At 39.1% G+C, this 18,052-nt stretch overlaps 1 protein-coding gene and 1 pseudogene across 3 annotated transcripts in view; one reads left to right on the top strand and one right to left on the bottom strand.

Annotated features, from left to right (window-relative positions):
• Positions 1 to 8,653: 8,653 nt before the first annotated feature.
• Positions 8,654 to 18,052, bottom strand: part of MAPK6 (mitogen-activated protein kinase 6) — a 40,799-nt gene continuing 31,400 nt past the window's right edge. For 2 of the 3 annotated variants that reach the window (XM_021693820.1, XM_044917914.1), the window contains exons 4-6: positions 17,664 to 17,828; positions 13,106 to 13,307; positions 8,654 to 11,109 (exon numbers count right to left, since the gene is read on the bottom strand). In XM_021693820.1, the coding sequence (XP_021549495.1) occupies positions 10,008 to 11,109; positions 13,106 to 13,307; positions 17,664 to 17,828 (1,469 nt within the window). In that variant the 3' untranslated portion in view covers positions 8,654 to 10,007. The remainder of the gene's footprint in view (positions 11,110 to 13,105; positions 13,308 to 17,663; positions 17,829 to 18,052) is intronic. The other variant, XM_021693821.2, reaches the window with a different exon arrangement.
• LOC123325964 lies at positions 12,286 to 12,383 on the top strand (annotated as a pseudogene).

Raw genomic sequence — 18,052 nt, 5'->3', positions numbered from 1 at the left:
ACATATTGTGCAACCCGGGCAGGTATAGTCATTCCAACGAAGAGAACAGGAAAACAGGACATCAGCTGAGTCAGGAGAAATACAGTCATTATCCTAAACTGCACCCACATTTGACAGCACAATTCAGGATATTAAACCTGCCAGACCAGACTACATTTTGTGAGAATTTCTAACCGCTCTTGGGACTGCTACTACTGAGAGCTTGCTGGTTTGGGAGAGTCCATACCTAAGGAATCCAAAATTTATAGACTCCCCCCTGCAAATTAGAGAAAGTTGGAGAACCATGAATACTAAACTTAAACTCAAAACGAATAGGCAAACCCCAGAACTATCAATAGAGCCTCACTATTTCTGAGCCCCATCAATCCAAAAGGAACCTAAAAAACAGTAGCTATCATTAGTTTCCTTCATGCCTTCATTCGACAAATACTGAGCGCCTCCTCTGTGCCTAGCACTACGTTGGGGGCTGAGGATACAGCAGTGAACAAAGGGGATGAAGTCCCGACCTCAAGGAGCTTAGATTCCAAGTGGATGGAGAGGGACAATATAAAATAAGGATATAATATGTCTGTGTATGTGATGGAAAGGAAAGTGAAGCAGGGTAGGTGTGTAGGGGTGATGGATGGATGTTACTTCATATGCACATACATTGGTCAGGCAGAGCCTCTGTGATAAGGTGACATCCGAACACAGACTTCTCAGAAGGGAGGGAGAAAGTGATGCAGCTCTTTGGGCCAAGAACTTTCCAGGCAGAGGGAAGAGCTAGTAAATACCCTGAGACGGGAGCCACACTGCTGGCTGGAGCCATGTGAGCTCAGTGAAGAGGAGGGATGTCCTATAGGCCTCTGTAAAAACTTTAACATTTACTCTGAGGAAGTCATTCCGATTTTAACTAAAGGAGTCCAACACACACATGATGGTGGGTTAGACCACGTGGCAGTGTGGAGACGGCAAGAAGTGGTCAGATTCTGGATATTGCCACAGGATCCACTGAGAAGATTGGGTATGGGTTTTCAGAGCAAGGAGTACAAGGTGAGTCCCAGGCTTTTGGCTCCCAAATGAAGAAGATGCTTGTTTGGGGTCGGGGTGGCGGCTGGGGAAGCAATGAAGTCTTTACAGATCTGAGAGCTGTCTATGCTGAAGTACTTTAGGCAAGAGTATGGGCTGGAGGAAGGACCAAAAATTAGAGCCAGGAGTTGGGCAGAGCTGATGAGCACGATGGCTAGAACAGAAAGCCATCGTAGGTCAAGGCCAGAAGTTAAGACACTTAGATATGGAGATGCAATACTGAAAGCAAAGTCATGCTCAGAGTTTCAGTCCAATTTGGGAGACAATGGCAATAATTCAAAGAGGATAAGAGTAGTGATAATTTATAAAATACCAGGAATCAGGCTAATAGGCTTTGTGTACAGCGTCTCATTTGATCCTTACAACAGCCCCATGAATTAGGTGTCATTAGCCCTATTTTACAAATGAGGAGTTAAGAGAATGAATAACCTGTACAAGGCTGGTAAGCAGAACACAGTTTTAAGCTAGTTTGGATCCGATTCTGAAGCATGTGTTCTTCAAGACTATGCAATACCGCAAGGTTCAATGTCTCACTTGGCAGTGGAAGCCATCTCAGAGGTTCGAGTTAGGTTGGTGTGGGAGTGGTAAGCTCAGGTGGAGGCAGAGTCCAAGTATACAGACAAATATGGATCCAAGTTTGTGGTTTACTCTGGGCATGATGAAACAGCTTTGGACAGGAGTTTGAACCAGGAGCCCAGGATCTGGCACACCACCCCCCTCACCCTACTGCAGCAGTACCAAGAGCGAGGCAAGGCATCGCAGACGCTGATGGTTGCAATAGAAGGGGAGTATTCTGTGTAGCTAGATTTGTTAACACCACCATTGCATTATCCCAAGGCATCAAAGATAAACATGTAAATCCAATAGAATTTGATTGTTAGATCTTTACGTTGGAACTGAGATAGTGCTCCAACATGGGTAATAAAACATCCCTCTCTTCTGTAAGATACTTGTTATATACCAACAGTTGGAAGAGCTCACAAAGGCCCCTCTCTTCACCTGGCTTATTTATATTCATTTTAGATTTTATTTATTTGAGAGAGAGAGCACGAGCGGGGGAGAGAGGGGAGGAGACACCCCGCTCAGCATGGAGCCTGACGCGGGGCTCAATCCAGGACCCTGAGATCATGACCTGAGCCAAAGGCAGACACTTAACCGACTGAGCCACCCAGGCTCCCCTTTACCTGGCTTATATAAAGAGACCCCTCCAGGCGGTATGAGGAAAGAGCTGGGTGAATTCACACTGCTCTTTTTTTTTTTTTTTTTTTAAGATGTTATTTATTCATTTGAGACAGAGATAGAGAGAGAGCATGAGCAGTGAGGGGAGACAGAGGGAGAGGGAGAAGCAGGCTCCCCGCCGAGCCAGGAGCCCGATGCGGGGCTCGATCCCAGGACCCTGCAATCATGACCCGAGCCAAAGGCAGATGCTTAACCATCTGAGCCACCCAGGCGCCCCTCACACTGCTCTTTCAAAGGTAAACAATCTTGGTGTTCCAATACTTTTGATTCTTGCCCGCCACCAAATGGTTAAGGGTGCAGCGAACACAAAATTTCATTCTCAACCTACTTTAAAGACGATTAACATGCCCAGTCCAATGTAGCTATTATGGAAATAAGACTTATAAGCAGTATATACCAGTACAAGGTAATCATTGTGGCTATTACACTGGGTTAAAATTCGAGAAGGCAGTGTCCTGTTCAGAAGTTGTCCCAGGTAGACGATATTGTTAGGCTCAGCAATTTGCTTCTAGTTAATAAGAAGCTTAGGCCCATAGAGATAAGTGACACCCAAGTGACAAAGAGTGAGTCAGTGGTGAAATGGATTCAGGACTCAGACCTCCCAACTCCCAGTCTGTCCTTTTTCTTCTCTATCCTGGAGATTTTACTGTAAAATACTAGACTTGAATGATAAGCAGTTTTAATAGGAACAGGCAGAGGGTAAAACCACAACTAATATTAGATACATGATAAACTCATTTAGGATGGAGCCTCTATTACTTTGGAATTCAACAGTAAACAGGAACTGAGAAGGCTGATGTTAGAAGGTAAGCAATTCAGTCAAATTAAACATGCTATCGAGTACATAGCATCTGATAGAAAACAGTATTTTTAAATAAAACAAGAATTCTTTAAGGAGCAATACTGGGCAATACCCACACTATTTTAACCTAGAAGCAAAAGTGATACCATGCTGAATTTTATTTTGAAAACACCACTTGATGCTCTACTTTGACTCCTTGGATATAGGTCCCAGTGTCAATCATATAATTGGCCTTTAAGGTTTAAACCGCCTGTTCCCAACTACAACGACTACAGTGGGAAATAAGAAACAAGACTTACACAACACATCATAATTGAAGTGGCTGCGTAAAGATCCCTAAGGTGTAACCATGGCTGTCATGCAGTTGTTTGGAATTAGAAAGTTCGATTCCTATTGCAGCTAAAGTAAACTACACACAGCAGGCCTGCTAGGATTAATTGAATGGCAAAGACTTGGTTTCTTGTGTGGGAGGTTGTGGATGAATAAGAAGCCTCGCATACAGCTGACAGCAGTGCGAATCAGTACAATCGTTTTGGACAGCAATATGGCATCTCACGACTTGAAGATAAGCATTCTCTGGGACCCAGCAACTAGATCTATACCCTGAAGACACTCTTAGACATGGTTCACAAAAATCCTCACTGCAGGAGCGCCTGGGTGGCTTAGTTGGTTAAGCATCTGCCTTCGGCTCAGGTCATGATCTCAGGATCCTGGGATGGAGCCCCGCATCGGGCTCCCTGCTCAGCGGCGAGCTTGCTTCTCCCTCTCCCTCTGCTGCTCCCCCTGCTTGTGCTCTCTCTCTCTGTCAAAAATAAGTAAGATCTTAAAAAAAAAAAAAAAATCCTACTGCAAACATGTTTACATGAGCAAAATTTTGAAAACAAATGTCATTTTGAATAAAATGTGAATAAAAGTGATTAAGAAGTGGATAAAAACATTGCAACACAGCAGTGAAAATCGAATTAGAGCTACATGTGTCAACATAGTTAAATTTCAGAGGCATGTTGAGTGAAAAATGTAAGTTGAAGATATGAACAATATGCCACATGGAATTTTAAAACATGCAAAATGTTGTTTACAAAATCATGCATAGTCAAAGTATAAAATTGAGCAAAGTGAGGGGTGTCTGGATGGCTCAGTGGGTTAAATGTCTGCCTTCAGCTCAGGTCATGATCCCGGGGTCCTGGGATCAAGCCCCGCATCGGGCTCCCTGCTCAGTGGGGTGTCTGTTTCTCCCTCTGCCTCTCCCTCATGCTTGCTAATAAATTTTTTTAAAAATCTTAAAAAAAAGTTCAGCAAAGTGTCTACCTCTGAGAGGCAGGAAAATGTGGGAGGGTTAAACAGAGGGATTCAATTTTATCTATAGGTGTTTATCTGATGCAAATCAACAAGATGAGCTAACAAAGCAAGTGATGTATGTACGTTCTTTTTAAATTCCATAATTTTTCTATACACTTGAAATTGCATTTAAAAAACCATCAAAAAAGTGTGGGAGTGGGAGGGTGGGGAGGTCTACTGGCTCCAAATTAAGCCTAATATCGAAGCTTAATAAATAGGTCTACAAGTTGAAATGTCCCACTATCAGTTCAGTAACATGACAAACCTAATGATACAGATCATTCCCCAGTCAGAAAGCTGCACAACAGCTAGAACATTCCTCTAATTCAGAATAAGCCATTGAAAAAGTAAATTATTTTTGAACATAAGATGGCAGAATAGGAGGCCCCAGAACTCAACATCCCACAGAAACACTGACTTAACAATATATGGTCCAAAAAGACCTCATATGGTCTCCTTTATGAAAACTCCAGTTAGGAAGTCACAGTTTGGGCGCCTGGGTGGCTCAGTTGGTTAAGCGACTGCCTTCGGCTCAGGTCATGATCCTGGAGTCCCTGGATCGAGTTCCGCATCAGGCTCCCTGCTCGGCAGGGAGTCTGCTTCTCCCTCTGACCCTCCCCCCTCTCATGTGTTCTCTCTCATTCTCTCTCTCAAATAAATAAATAAAATCTTTAAAAAAAAAAAAAAGAAAACTCCAGTTAGGAAGTCAGTTTCCGAGACAATCTCAAAGCCAAGAACAGGAGCACTGAAATGGGTAAGAAAAGAGGTTTCATTTCAACGATGTCAGTCCCTCCCCCATGCCAGCATAGCTCATGATTGGGAAGAAAAGCCCACCTCACAGCTTCTCCCTTGGAAGGAATGAGAAGAACAGAACAATCAAGTGTTCCAGGTTTGGGGGGGTCTTCCCAAGAGACTGGCTTCAGTCTAGCCTGACTCAAAGCATGATGCTTTGGATGCCTGGGGGCCCCTGAGAGCACGAGAAAGCTTGTGGGTTATCGCAGTGCCAGAGAACCTACGATACCTCAGACCCCCGACAGAGCAAGAGACTACAACATCCTGAAAAAGAACTGTCAAACCTGGAGTAAGGAGGGGGCTGGATTACACAAAGTACAGAGATGACACATTCCCATAGAAAGTTTGAGATGCCCCCAGAAACTCCAGCTGGGATGACTGGTGAATATCTACCCCAGTACAAAACCAGTCTATAAAGATAGGCAGAGGCGGCTATTTTCTCACATGCAAAAATCACATTAAAAAATAACAAGGCACATAAACAGGGAAACATGGCCCAATCAAAGAAACCAAAATAAATCTCCATAAAGTGACCAAAAAGAAATGGAGATCTATGAATTACCTGATAAAGAATTAAAATCATCATCTTAAGCTTAATGTGCTACAAGAGAACATAGATAACTTCACAAAATCAAGAAAACAATGTGTGAACAAAATAAGATAACAAAGATATCAAAACTATATATTAAAAAAATAGCAATTCTGGAGCTGAAGAATACAAAAACTGAACTGAAAAATTCACTAGAGGGGATCGACATCAGACTCAATCAAGCAGAAGAATCTGTGAACTCAAAGGCTGTTCATTTAAAGTTACCAAGTCAGAAGTACGTAAAAAAGAACGAACAAAAGTGAAAAAAGTCTAAGGGACTTAGGAGACACAATCAAGCAAACTGATGCACAGGACTAAGTGAAAGAAGCCAGTCGGAAAAGGCTGCATACTCTATGATCCCAACCATACGACATTCTGGGAAAGGCATGAGTATGGAGAATAAATGACCAATGGCTGCCTGGGGTTAAGGGAGGAGGGAGGGACGAGGAGGTAGAGTACAGGGCGCTTTTAGGGAGGTGAAACTACTCTGTAGGATACTAAAAGGGTAGATTCATGTCATTATACTTGTCTAAATGTACAGGGTATACAACACCAAGAGTAAACCCTAATGTGAACTATGGACTTTGGGTGATAATGATGTGTCAATCTAGGTTCGTCGATTGTAACATGTTACCACTCTGATAAGAGAAGTAGATAATGCAGGGGGCTGTGCGTGTGGGGGGAGTAGGCATATCAAAAATCTTTGTACATTGTGCTTAATTTTGCTGTGAACCTAAAACTGCTCTAAAAAAATAAGTCTACTTAAAAAAAAAAATCTCAAATCACCTCAAGGAACTAGAAAAAGGACCAAATAAACCCCAAGTTGTCAGAAGGAAGGAGATAATAAAAATTAGAGAAATGAAATAGAGAATAGATCAAATCAACAAACCATTAGCTACACTAAGAAAAAGGAGAGAAGACTCAACATAAATCAGAAGTGAAAAGAGGACACGTTACAACTGATACAGAAATAAAAAGGAATCATAAGAGGCTATAATGAACAATTATATGCCAACAAACTGGATAACCTAGAAGAAATGGATAAATTTCTGGAAACATGCAACCTACCAAGAGTGAATTGTAAAGAAATTAAAAATCTGAACAGACCTGTTAACTAGTAAGGAGACTGAATCAATAATAAAAAAATCTCCCAACAAAGAAAAGCCCCAGACCAGATGGCTTCACTAGAGAAGTCTACCAGTTAAACAATTAACAGTTCTTCTCAAACTCTTCCAAAAAATTGAGGGAGTACTTCCAAAGTCATCCTATGAGGCCAGCACTACTATCCTGATACCAGAATTAGACAAAGGTGTTACAAAGAAAACTACAGATCAAAAACCCTGATGAGTACTGATACAAAAACCCTTAAAAAAAAAAAAAAAAGAACACTAATAAGCCATATCCAACAGCACATTAAAAGAATTACACAATCAGAACGAAGCAGGATTCCTGGAATACAAGAATGGTTCAACATATGAATATCAATCAATATAATTCACATTAAGGACAAAAACCACATGATCACCTCAATAGATGCCATAAAAGCATGTCACAAAATTCAACACCTTTTCACGAATAAAAAACACTCAAAAGTAGGAACAGAAGGACATTACTTCAAAATAATAAAGGCCATATATGAAAATCCTTAGCTTAACATCATAACCAATGGTGAAAACCTGAAAGTGTCCATTCTAAGTAAGAGCTTGCTCTTTTAAGATAACTGGAATATATATTTAAATTCACGAGGGGCGCCTGGGTGGCTCAGTTGGTTAAGCGACTGCCTTCGGCTCAGGTCATGATCCTGGAGTCCCTGGATCGAGTTCCGCATCGGGCTCCCTGCTCGGCAGGGAGTCCGCTTCTCCCTCTGACCCTCCCCCCTCTCATGTGCTCTCTCTCATCCTCTCTCAAATAAAATAAATAAAAATAAATAAAATAAATAAATAAATAAATAAATAAATTCACGTGTGACTGATACTCATCCAGAAAATATCCGTATTTTTTAAAGGTCTGTGAAACCAAATGAAATCAGTGAATAGGTCACTGGGAAGGCAGAATTCTGGATATTAATAGAACTGGCTTTGTATAAAACAAGGATGGAAGACAAACAGAAAAGTGAGGTTAAAGGAAAAAGGGTTTTATATTTGGATAGGAAAACAGATGAGTTCTTGATCAAAGGAAGGATCATGTACCGTAGAGCAAATACATTTAAAGGAGGTTCCTCTGCCTGCATCCTAGAAAGCCTGTACATACATCCGATAGTTTTGAAATATATAAAGCTTTATTCCATATTAATCTGTGAAGCTAAGTCAATAAGAGGTTTTTGTATGGAGACCAAGAACCTTTTTCTTTTAAGCTGTTTAGTCTTACATAGTTTAAAGTACAGCCACAATTTTGGGGCTCCTGGGTGGCTTAGTCAGTTAAGCATCTGACTCTTGATTTCGGCTCAGGTCGTGATCTTGAGATTGTGAGATCGAGCCCCGCATTGGGCTCCTCACTCAGCACAGAGTCTGCTTGAGATTCTCTCTCTCCACCTCCCTTGGCGCCTCCCTCCGTGCTTGCACGCTCTGTCAAATAAATCAATCAATCTTTTTAAAAAGATTTTATTTATTTGACAGCAGGAGAGGGAACACAAGCAGGGGGAGTGGGAGAGGGAGAAGCAGGCTTCCTGCGGAGCAGGGAGCCCGATGCGGGGCTCGATCCCAGGACCCTGGGATCATGACCTGAGCCGAAGACAGATGCTTAACAACTGAGCCACTCAGAAGCCCCTAAATAAAATCTTTAAAAAATAAAGTATGGCCACAATTTAAAAGATGCCAAAGAGAGTAGAACTAGATAAAGGTTTTGCTTGTGATTTTTATTCTTTCTGGCAGGTAATCTGCATTACCTAAAGAGTTCAACAGGAGCCATATTCATTGGCCATGTTTTATTTATGCTTTTCTTTGAACAGGATAACCAAAGATACAGACAGTATTCAATAAAATAAAATAGATGAAACAAATTCTAAGAGACTGCAATGCCACATGCTACATTTAACCTAATTTTATTCATGCTTGCCTTGGATGGGGAACAGATCATTCAGTAAAAACATACAGTAAAAACAAAATATGTCTTATCATGTACAACTTTTAAACTACAATAATGATGTACCTTAATTACTTCCATGCACACAAGTCTAACATTACAGGTTTGTTTTTTTTTTTTTTTTAAAAATAAACACAGTTAAGACTTCTAGGAGCATTTTATAATAAAGTAATTCCTAATGTTTCTTTGTAGATAGATCAAGCACCTCCAAAATACAAATTCCTATACACAGTGAGCGCTTTACTTAAAATGAATACTTAAGTAAATTAAGTACGTGGACAGCCTTAGGATGAGCTGACATTATATATTCAGCTAAGTAGGCAACAAACCATAGTGCCAAATGGAAAAAGTGTATTTGCAAATAAATTTCAAAAACTAAGTTAACTTTTTATAATTAAATACAGAAAATATACTGATTTGCTAAAATAAATAAGATGTGATGTAGTAACACTTCACTATAAAGAATGCATACCAGAACATTTATAAACGGTGCATGAATCTTATTAAGAATAGTTTACTACAATAAACGCTGGCTAAATAGAAGTGCATATGTGAAGCACTATGGGTGGTCTATGTTTTGCCACATACTTTTGTTACCTTGAGGTAGATAACACATGTGTACCAAATTCGGCATTCATTTTCAGTTGCTGCTGGTATCATGTGTTTTAAGAAATGTGTACAGTATGAAAAACTTGAAAATACTCATGAATGAAAAATGTTTTAGGAAAAAAATAGATATTCTCATGCAATTATGTACAGTCTCACTGTGTAAATTTCAAGGCAAGATTTTTGTTTCCTGTAAAACAGATCATTGTTCTATGAGAGAATGTTTTTTTTACTTGTCTTAGTGCATTTCTTTTGTCGCCTCCTGCATTGCATTATTTTGCTCTATTCTTTATTTTTGTGTGCAAACGACATGCCAGTTAAAATGAAAACCATCTCACATGTAGAAAAAAAGTCTGGATTTTAAAAACCAAGAACTAATAAAATCCTTTCTAAATGACACCATATGATTCAAGTAAAAAAATGAAACACTAGTAATAAAAAAGACAAAACACATTTCATGAAGAATACAAAGAGAAATGTCTGCTGAGTGTTTTAGTTCAGATGTTTCAGAATGCTGCTGTATGTCTTATGAGGAATCTGAGGGGAAGATTTCATAGCAGAAGGTGTTAAGGTGGCCTGTATTGACTTAAGTGGGGACCCCACTGGGCTGTGAAACTGCGGGATGCCTATGGCTTCAAGCTGCTTGTTAAAGAGGAACTCCCCACTGTTGTTCAGAAATCCTTCCTCATTTCCTCTCTCCCCAAGCTTCCCATCCTCTACTGGCTCAGTTTCTAGCATTTCAGTATCTTCTTTCCTGCTAAAGAACTTGTCCAAGTAACTGGTGTAAGTGTTTTCCTTCTCAATTTGTTCATCCTTCCTTACCTCACAACAGAACTGATTTATGAGAAAACAATCCTCCCCACCACCCATAAACTGGCTATCCCAAGAAGATTGGTACAAAGCTTCTAATTGAGCCAGATTTGCCATTCCTTTCTCCTGTTTTTCTCGGCTTATTGACTTAGATATCAAACTTTTCAATTCTAGTTGGGACACTGAGCTATTCAAGTCATTTAATTTATCAACAACATCAGTAGGCTCATGTTGTGAACTAAGCTGAATAGTTCCTGCGATAAAGGAATCAAAGTCAAATCCCTGATTCTTTTCCCTTTCTTTTTCCACCAATTGCTGTGATGCTTCCTCTAGAGCTATCTGGGCTTTAACCAATCCATTTCTTTCACATTTTGACTTGCCTTTCTTATCAGACTTTTCTTTGCTTTGTTCTTTCCAGTTGGAAAGATCTATAATAAGCTTGGGTTCATAATAATGGTTAACTTCACTCTCTCTCCAAACTAAGTTATCTAAATATGATGATGACCTTGTTTTGTAGTTACAAGTATGGCTACACTCTAGATCACAATATTTGTTTTCATGATGATCTGGGTACTGCCAACAAGGATCAGTAGAGTAATTGGTATCGAAAGCAGGATCCTCCAAGTACTTTTCACGATCTCCATCCAAATATTTTCGAGGATCAACTTGTACTTCTTCTTCATCAGTGACATCGGACAGAGCTCTTGGGTCAAGCTGAACTTCATCAATATCAAAGTTGTTATGTATAGGCCAATCATGCTCTGAAAATTGACAATCATGGTACCTGAAAAAATTAATGCATTAATGTGAGTCCAGATATAGGATTTCATTTTCAAATTCACTGAGTGCCTTTTAGGTGAAAGCACTCTGCTAGGTCTATGCGGGGACAATAGGAATATAACTCATGCTTTTAATGGATAGGTAAGATCTGTTACTACACAATGTAATATGAGGCACTTTAGTAATTACCAATGAAACATATAATTACAGTAAAATTCTGAGTCCTCCATTCTTAAATTTAAGACCAAATATCATTTCACACTTATTCTGTCTTTTCTCTATTCTATTTTTCATTCACCTTCAAAGGCAACTGCAGATAAACATCAGAGTGGCTGGCATGTCTACAGTTCAATTCCAACAGTTTCATACAGAGAAAAAATACTTTGTGGCCATAAAATAGCTATCTCTAATCTCAATCAGGTCTCTTACAGATTTTCACTCTCTTGGTAACAAGTCAGACTAGAACAGAGGAAGGCTTGCTGGAATTCATCACAAATATTAAAAAAAACCTCTCCATGTACATGCACTACTGAATGTGGTATCCTCTTAACAACACATCACAGCAAGGTGGCCGTTCTATGCCCAAGTAGAGGCAGACTGACGCACGCACGCACGCACGCACGCACGCACGCATGCACGGTTGGGGGATGGGGAGGAGGGACTAGAAGAGACTGGAAGACATTTGAGTATGTATGAAAGAACTATATGTAGACAGTAGAAATGTTCACGTGGACCAACAGGTCTTTGCCAGATGTGTAAACATACAAATACCTCAACATTGTAGGAGGGAAAAAAATGCAATGACTAAACAAATTTTAATATTTTAATACTTCTTTAATTATTAAATATTGTTCTTTTAAACATAGAAATATATGAAACTCTAAAGTTTTAAGATTGCCATTAGTGATTCTGACACCTGGCTAAATATCAAAATCACCCAAAGATTTTAAATAATATTGATTCATAGGGTGCCTAGGTGGCACATGGGTTGACCTTCAGACTTTTTGTTTCAGCTCAGATCATGATCTCAGGGTTGTGAGATCAAGTCCCCCTTGGGGTTGTGCACTCAGCACAGAGTCTGCCTGAAAGAATCTTTCTCCCTCTCCCTCCCCCTTTGCAGCTCCCCACGCTCATGCTCTCTCTCTAAAATAAGTAAAATCTTTAAAAATAATAATATTGAATCGCTTCTCGGCCTTTTGGCTAAGATCAAGTGTAGTATCTGTTCTTATCAGTTTAAAAATAATAATATTGATTCATTATTATATGCTATGATCCTACTCTGAAGTGAAATTATATCTAAATTTTCCCTGGAATTTAGAAATCCTAAAAGAAAGCTGAGGAAAAAAAATCTTTAACTAAAATGTATAAGGTTATTCATTTTGACATTTTATACTATTCAAAATAGAAAAGTCTCTTGTACTGAACCTATGTTCAAGCAGCCCAAGATTAATTTTGTGTCATTAGGAAAACAGATTTGAATAGCATATACCATGAATCAAAATAATTTCTATCCTAAGATACAAGAGATTTTATGTAAAAATTTGAGACATTATGGAGATACCTATTTGGATAAGGTTCAGTCTTGTCATCCAACATCTTAAAAAAAATTTGTGACATTTTTAAAAGCAATAGTTTAAAATGGTTCAGATTTCCAACCTTCAACCCTCATGTTTAAAGGACCTTACACATTTGTTAACAACTAAACACACCTTAATGGCTTTGAAAATGTTTCAGAGTAGAATTCACATTTTCCCATTATGTATATCCTAACTAGTAACTTAAATATTTAAATTATATAAAGTCTATTCAAAGATATTAATAAGTTTAGCAGAAACCCAAAGAGACCATTACTAAATTTTTAAGACATCTACACTGTCTTGTCCTACACTGCATTATGGTTTATTGAAAATACGATAAATGGGCCATGATCATATAGTAGTCAGTACTCTGCATTGTGAAAATACAATAAATGATATTTTTCTAACTTAGGATCAATTTACCTTTCCCAGTTATAAATATGACTATGAGTTTCATCCATAAGCAAAATATCATCAACTTCATCTTCAATATGAAAAGGATGACTTGAAATTGGCTCATCCATTGGAAAAGAATATATGCTCATGTAAGGATGGGAAAGCGCTTCTTCTGCTGTCAACCGATCCATTGGGCTAAATGTCAAAATTTGTTCCAGGAAATCCAGTGCTACAAAAGAAAGGGATAAAACACCTTAACTGTACTGGAAGTCTACCAACCAATTAAGAAAAAAAAGAGGTTATATAAATAAAAGGTAAATTAAGTTTATTAAATAAAACTAATTTACCTGATTTACAGATTAAAATGAAAAGACACTCAATAAACACAGTAAATATTTGAAATGTACCCCAATCTCATACTATGGTCAGTTACAAAGAAAAAGAATATATTAAGTTGAATCATATGAAACTTCTATTTTTGTCAGTAAAAAATGGTCAAATAACAGCAATTTCATATGGTTCAACATAATACTATATAGGTCATAATCTCAGCTCTGCAACTCACTAGCTTAAATGAATTACTAGCAGTAAAGGGCCAGACAGGTTACTTAAACTTGCTGAACTTCAGTTCTTCATGTATAAAATGGAAATAGATATATTATACGGTATAAAAATTAAATGTAAAGCAGAGTAAAGCATAGTGTCTAGTGCTTAATAAAAAATCCTTTCCCCTTTCCTTCCCTTATCTCACTGGCTGGCTGTTGTACTAATTTGTTGATCTGTTTTACATCAATCACACTCCAACATAACACACAAATGCACTTGATCACTTTAGGGCTTTGGAAGAGTTACCTACCTTACGCCCAATTCTTCCCACTAACTTAGCTCATAAGCTCCTAACCCATCCTGAACCACACCTGTCACCAGCCTGAAGGTTGCCCTTATACAACCACATGCTTGTATACCAATCCTCAGCTGTGAATCATTTCCCCCATCTACTTTCCCTGTTCCTAGTCATACAGTACTGATGAAAGCTGAATGCAAAAACCACACACACACACACATACATAGCTCACTACAAATTCATATTGTAGAACTGCAATTTGGCCTTTGCTATTGCTCAGCAATGTTCCACACCATCTCTTTATGCTCACAATCTTTATCATATCTAAACCCACTTCACATTTATCTTAATCCCTACTTCTTCACTATGGCCTGTCATACATCCTCTTATCCTTACCTCTGTCTCAAAGGAAAAGATAGTCATCCTCTCTAAAACTAAGCTGTACTCTAGAAAGGACGCTATTCTCAATTCCCAATTTCTCATTAATGTAAACAACAGTTGATTTTTTATAGCCTTTTGTATTTTACAAAGTGCTTTCATATATATTATCTTATTCAATCCTCAAATCGTTCCAGTAACGACTAAAGAAACCTAAGGCTCACTGCTACTCATGCCCTTCAGTGGCCCGGGGCTGAGGCCTCTTCCTCTCCTCTCCTTTACCCCCCCTCCTACTATATTACCCTAATCTAGGAAGTCATTTCACAATACATCAAGCTATTCTTGGTTCTCTTGCAAAAGAGTCCATCTTAATTTTAATTAGCCCAGGGCCCTTGTGTCTCAAGGCAAGAGAGACTCTAAGGCACAGAGTTATAAAGGGCTGACCCAGCACAATCACCATTCTCAGAGGGAAGGGAGATATATATCTAACTACACAAGAGGAATGTACTCTAAAATCCCTACCATTTGGGAACTGTAGGCAGCAGGAAGAGGAAAGAAAAAAACTAGCCCCAAGCTGAGCTCCCAAGTGCAGCAGCATATGCATATGTAGACTACTGCCATAATTGCAGAAAGTTCTATTGGACAGCACTGCTCTAAAGGAAATCTATTTGCTATGATGGTGTTGAAGTATGCTAAGATACAGAAGTACATGGTAAACTACAGCAAAAGGGAGGATGAGAGGTAAGTATGGAGGAAAATGAAAAAGGGTATTTCATCTAAAGACGAAAGACCACTAGGGTTCCTAATCATCTTAGTGTGTTAATTCATATATACTTAATCTTGTTTGGTTTTTTCCCTCTGCAAATCACGAACATGTGAGAAAAGAACACGTATTATTCTTACTAAGCCCCACTGCCTCAGAATATGCTTTGCCCAAAAGTAAAACTCCAATATTAATCAGTAAGAAACTGGTGTGGAACATACCTACACAGTAAATCTTTAGTCTCGGGAACTTTAAAAACTCTGCATTGCACTTGTATGTGAGCATAGCTCTGCCACTTATTAATACCAAGGATCTTTTGCCTGATGGTTAATTAACCCATTATCAAAAATATACATTTAATCCATTATGAGTAATTCCAGCCATCAGCCAAATATTCAAGTTGGTTCATAGCTAAGACATGATCCCAACCCTAAAGTTAGGGTAGGGAAAAAGAAGATTCAAATTTGGCTAGATCGCAAATGCTTCAACAGCAATGTCCTACATTACTAGTTAGCCTCTTTTGATAAAACACAGCAACAGCGACAATGACTCCAGAGGCAATCAAGGTTATTCCTGTCCCTCAACCTGGCTGAGCAGGGCCACACCTGTAGAGGGTTTTAAAAATACACAGGTGGAGTGCCTGGTTGGCTTAGTCAGTTTGAGCATCTGACTCTTGATTTTGGCTCAGATCATGATCTCGGGGTCATGGGATCAAGCCCCGTGCGTCAGTCTCCACGCTCAGCAAGGAAAAGTCTGCTTCTCCCTCTCCCTCTGCCCCTCCCCTCTGCTCACGTGTGCGCACACTCGCACTCTCCCTCTCTCTCAAATAAATAAATAAATCTAAAAAAATAAGACACATGCTCTGCTCCCCACACCACTTCTGAATTCTGACCCAATAGCCTGCATTTTTAAAGAGCTCCCAAAGAGGATTCGGAGGCAGAGTCAAATGCTATGTGACTACTGTTCAGTTATGAACAAGGATGTCATGACAGTGGCTCTAAGGTCAGGAGAAAGATAACCAGCACTGGAAGCTGATTGTGAAGATAGACTTGAAGTCCAGTTAGGAATGTAGAGCTACTGAAAAGGAAGCCTGCAAAACCTGCTGAAATTAAATACAGCTGCTTCCTTTTTACTTAGGCATTTACTATAGGAGTTTTAAACACATTTGAGGAAAACAAAAAATGTCATTATGATTTTGCCATCCAGTGCCTATTTCTCAGAACACTTGCTACTTTATTTATTTAGTTATTTTTAAGTAGGCTCCACGCCCATGGAGCCTAACATGGGGACTTGACCAACCCTGAGATCAAGACCTGAAGTGAGATCAAGAGTCAGACACTTAACCGACTAAGCCACCCAGGCACCCCCAAACACTTGCAATTTTAAAACACTTTGATACACAATAACCTGAACCACAGATGATCAGAGTGGGCGTTATGAATAATGGATGTATAATTCAGACAAACCTTAAGATGTTTAGAAAACTATATATCCCTAACCTGTTGATTCATAAAGAACTATACAATCCTGACACTGATGCGTCTTAATATAATTCCTAAAGATATAAGACACAATCAACTTTTAAGAAAGATGTTTCCCATGTCTAACTCTCTTCCTTAAAAAAATGTTATCCTCGGGCACCTGGGTGGCTCAGATGGTTAAGCGTCTGCCTTCAGCTCAGGTCATGATCCCAGGGTCCTGGGATCAAGTCCCGCATCGGGCTCTCTGCTCCTTGGGAGTCTGCTTCTCCCTCTGCCTCTCTCTCTCTCATGAATAAATAAATAAAATTAAAAAAAAAAAAATGTTATCCTGGGGTGCCTGGCTGGCTCAGTTGGTAGAGCATGCAATTCCTGATCTCAGGGTTTCACATATGTTCAAGTCCCACACTGGGTACAGAGATTACTTAAAATCTTAAAAAAAATAAATTATCTTATTACAGGTAACTACTACAAGAGTTAAAGTTTTGTATATTACTTATAGCAACAAATCCTAATGACATCACTCTGAGACATGAAATTATTTGTTTTAGTGATCAAAAAAGTTTTGATTCTAAGTTTCTATTCCTTTCAAGCTTGCACAAACTCTCACATTTAGCACCTAATATCCCTAACAGGAATCTGCAAACTCTTATGTAATGTGTTTGCTCAGAGTTTTGCTCTTTCTTCCATCTCTTCCTGGCCCTGAAGTCTTTGCTTTCCCCAGCTCAATTTACTCTTTCATATCTTAATCACATTCACATTCATATCCAGACTTACTTATCATATAACCCTCACAAAGCTCCATTTTAGCTTAGTGAGGGACAGGTTACTCTAGATGCTTGCCTATGGTAGATAATATCAGTGGTGTAAGCTGAAAAAGTAGATGGAGTTAGAACCAGGAGAGGGATACACTTTATGGAACCTGAAAAATCATTCAGAGTAACAAAGAAACAGATCCCAGCCTAAGAGCCAGACCAAAAAAAGGGAGAGAGCTGAAGTTTTAGATAAGGTATAGTGTCTAAAGACTATTTGGGATACACAGATCCTGCTTGTGTGCGTGCACACACGCACACACCCACCCACCCACCCCATTACATGATGGTTACTCTTGAGTAACAATACCTTCTCGACTAATTCCTGGAAGCAGCTGAGTTAAAGGTTTGTGTGGCTCAGTCATGTCATTTCTAATGTAAACTGGAATTACGCTGAGAAGCTCCTGACGATCTTCCTCATGTACAACAGGAATAGATTCTAAAATCAGCTGCATCTGTTCAAGTTCATGTGCACCTGAGATTAAATAAACATCAAATACAATATAAATAAACACATTCCTCAACGTTTACTTATTTGGCAACAGACATTCTAAAGCTATAGGAAACTAAGCTAAATACTGTAATGATCACTGGGAGGAAAATGATTAACTGAATTTTTTTTTTTTAATTTTTATTTATTCATGAGAGACACACAGAGAGAGAGAGAGAGAGAGAGAGAGAGAGAGAGAGAGAGAGAGA

Source organism: Neomonachus schauinslandi, chromosome 9 (genome assembly GCF_002201575.2).
Source record: "Neomonachus schauinslandi chromosome 9, ASM220157v2, whole genome shotgun sequence".
In the NCBI taxonomy this organism is placed as follows: Eukaryota; Metazoa; Chordata; class Mammalia; order Carnivora; family Phocidae; genus Neomonachus; species Neomonachus schauinslandi.
This window is presented reverse-complemented; position numbering and strand designations above follow the sequence as displayed.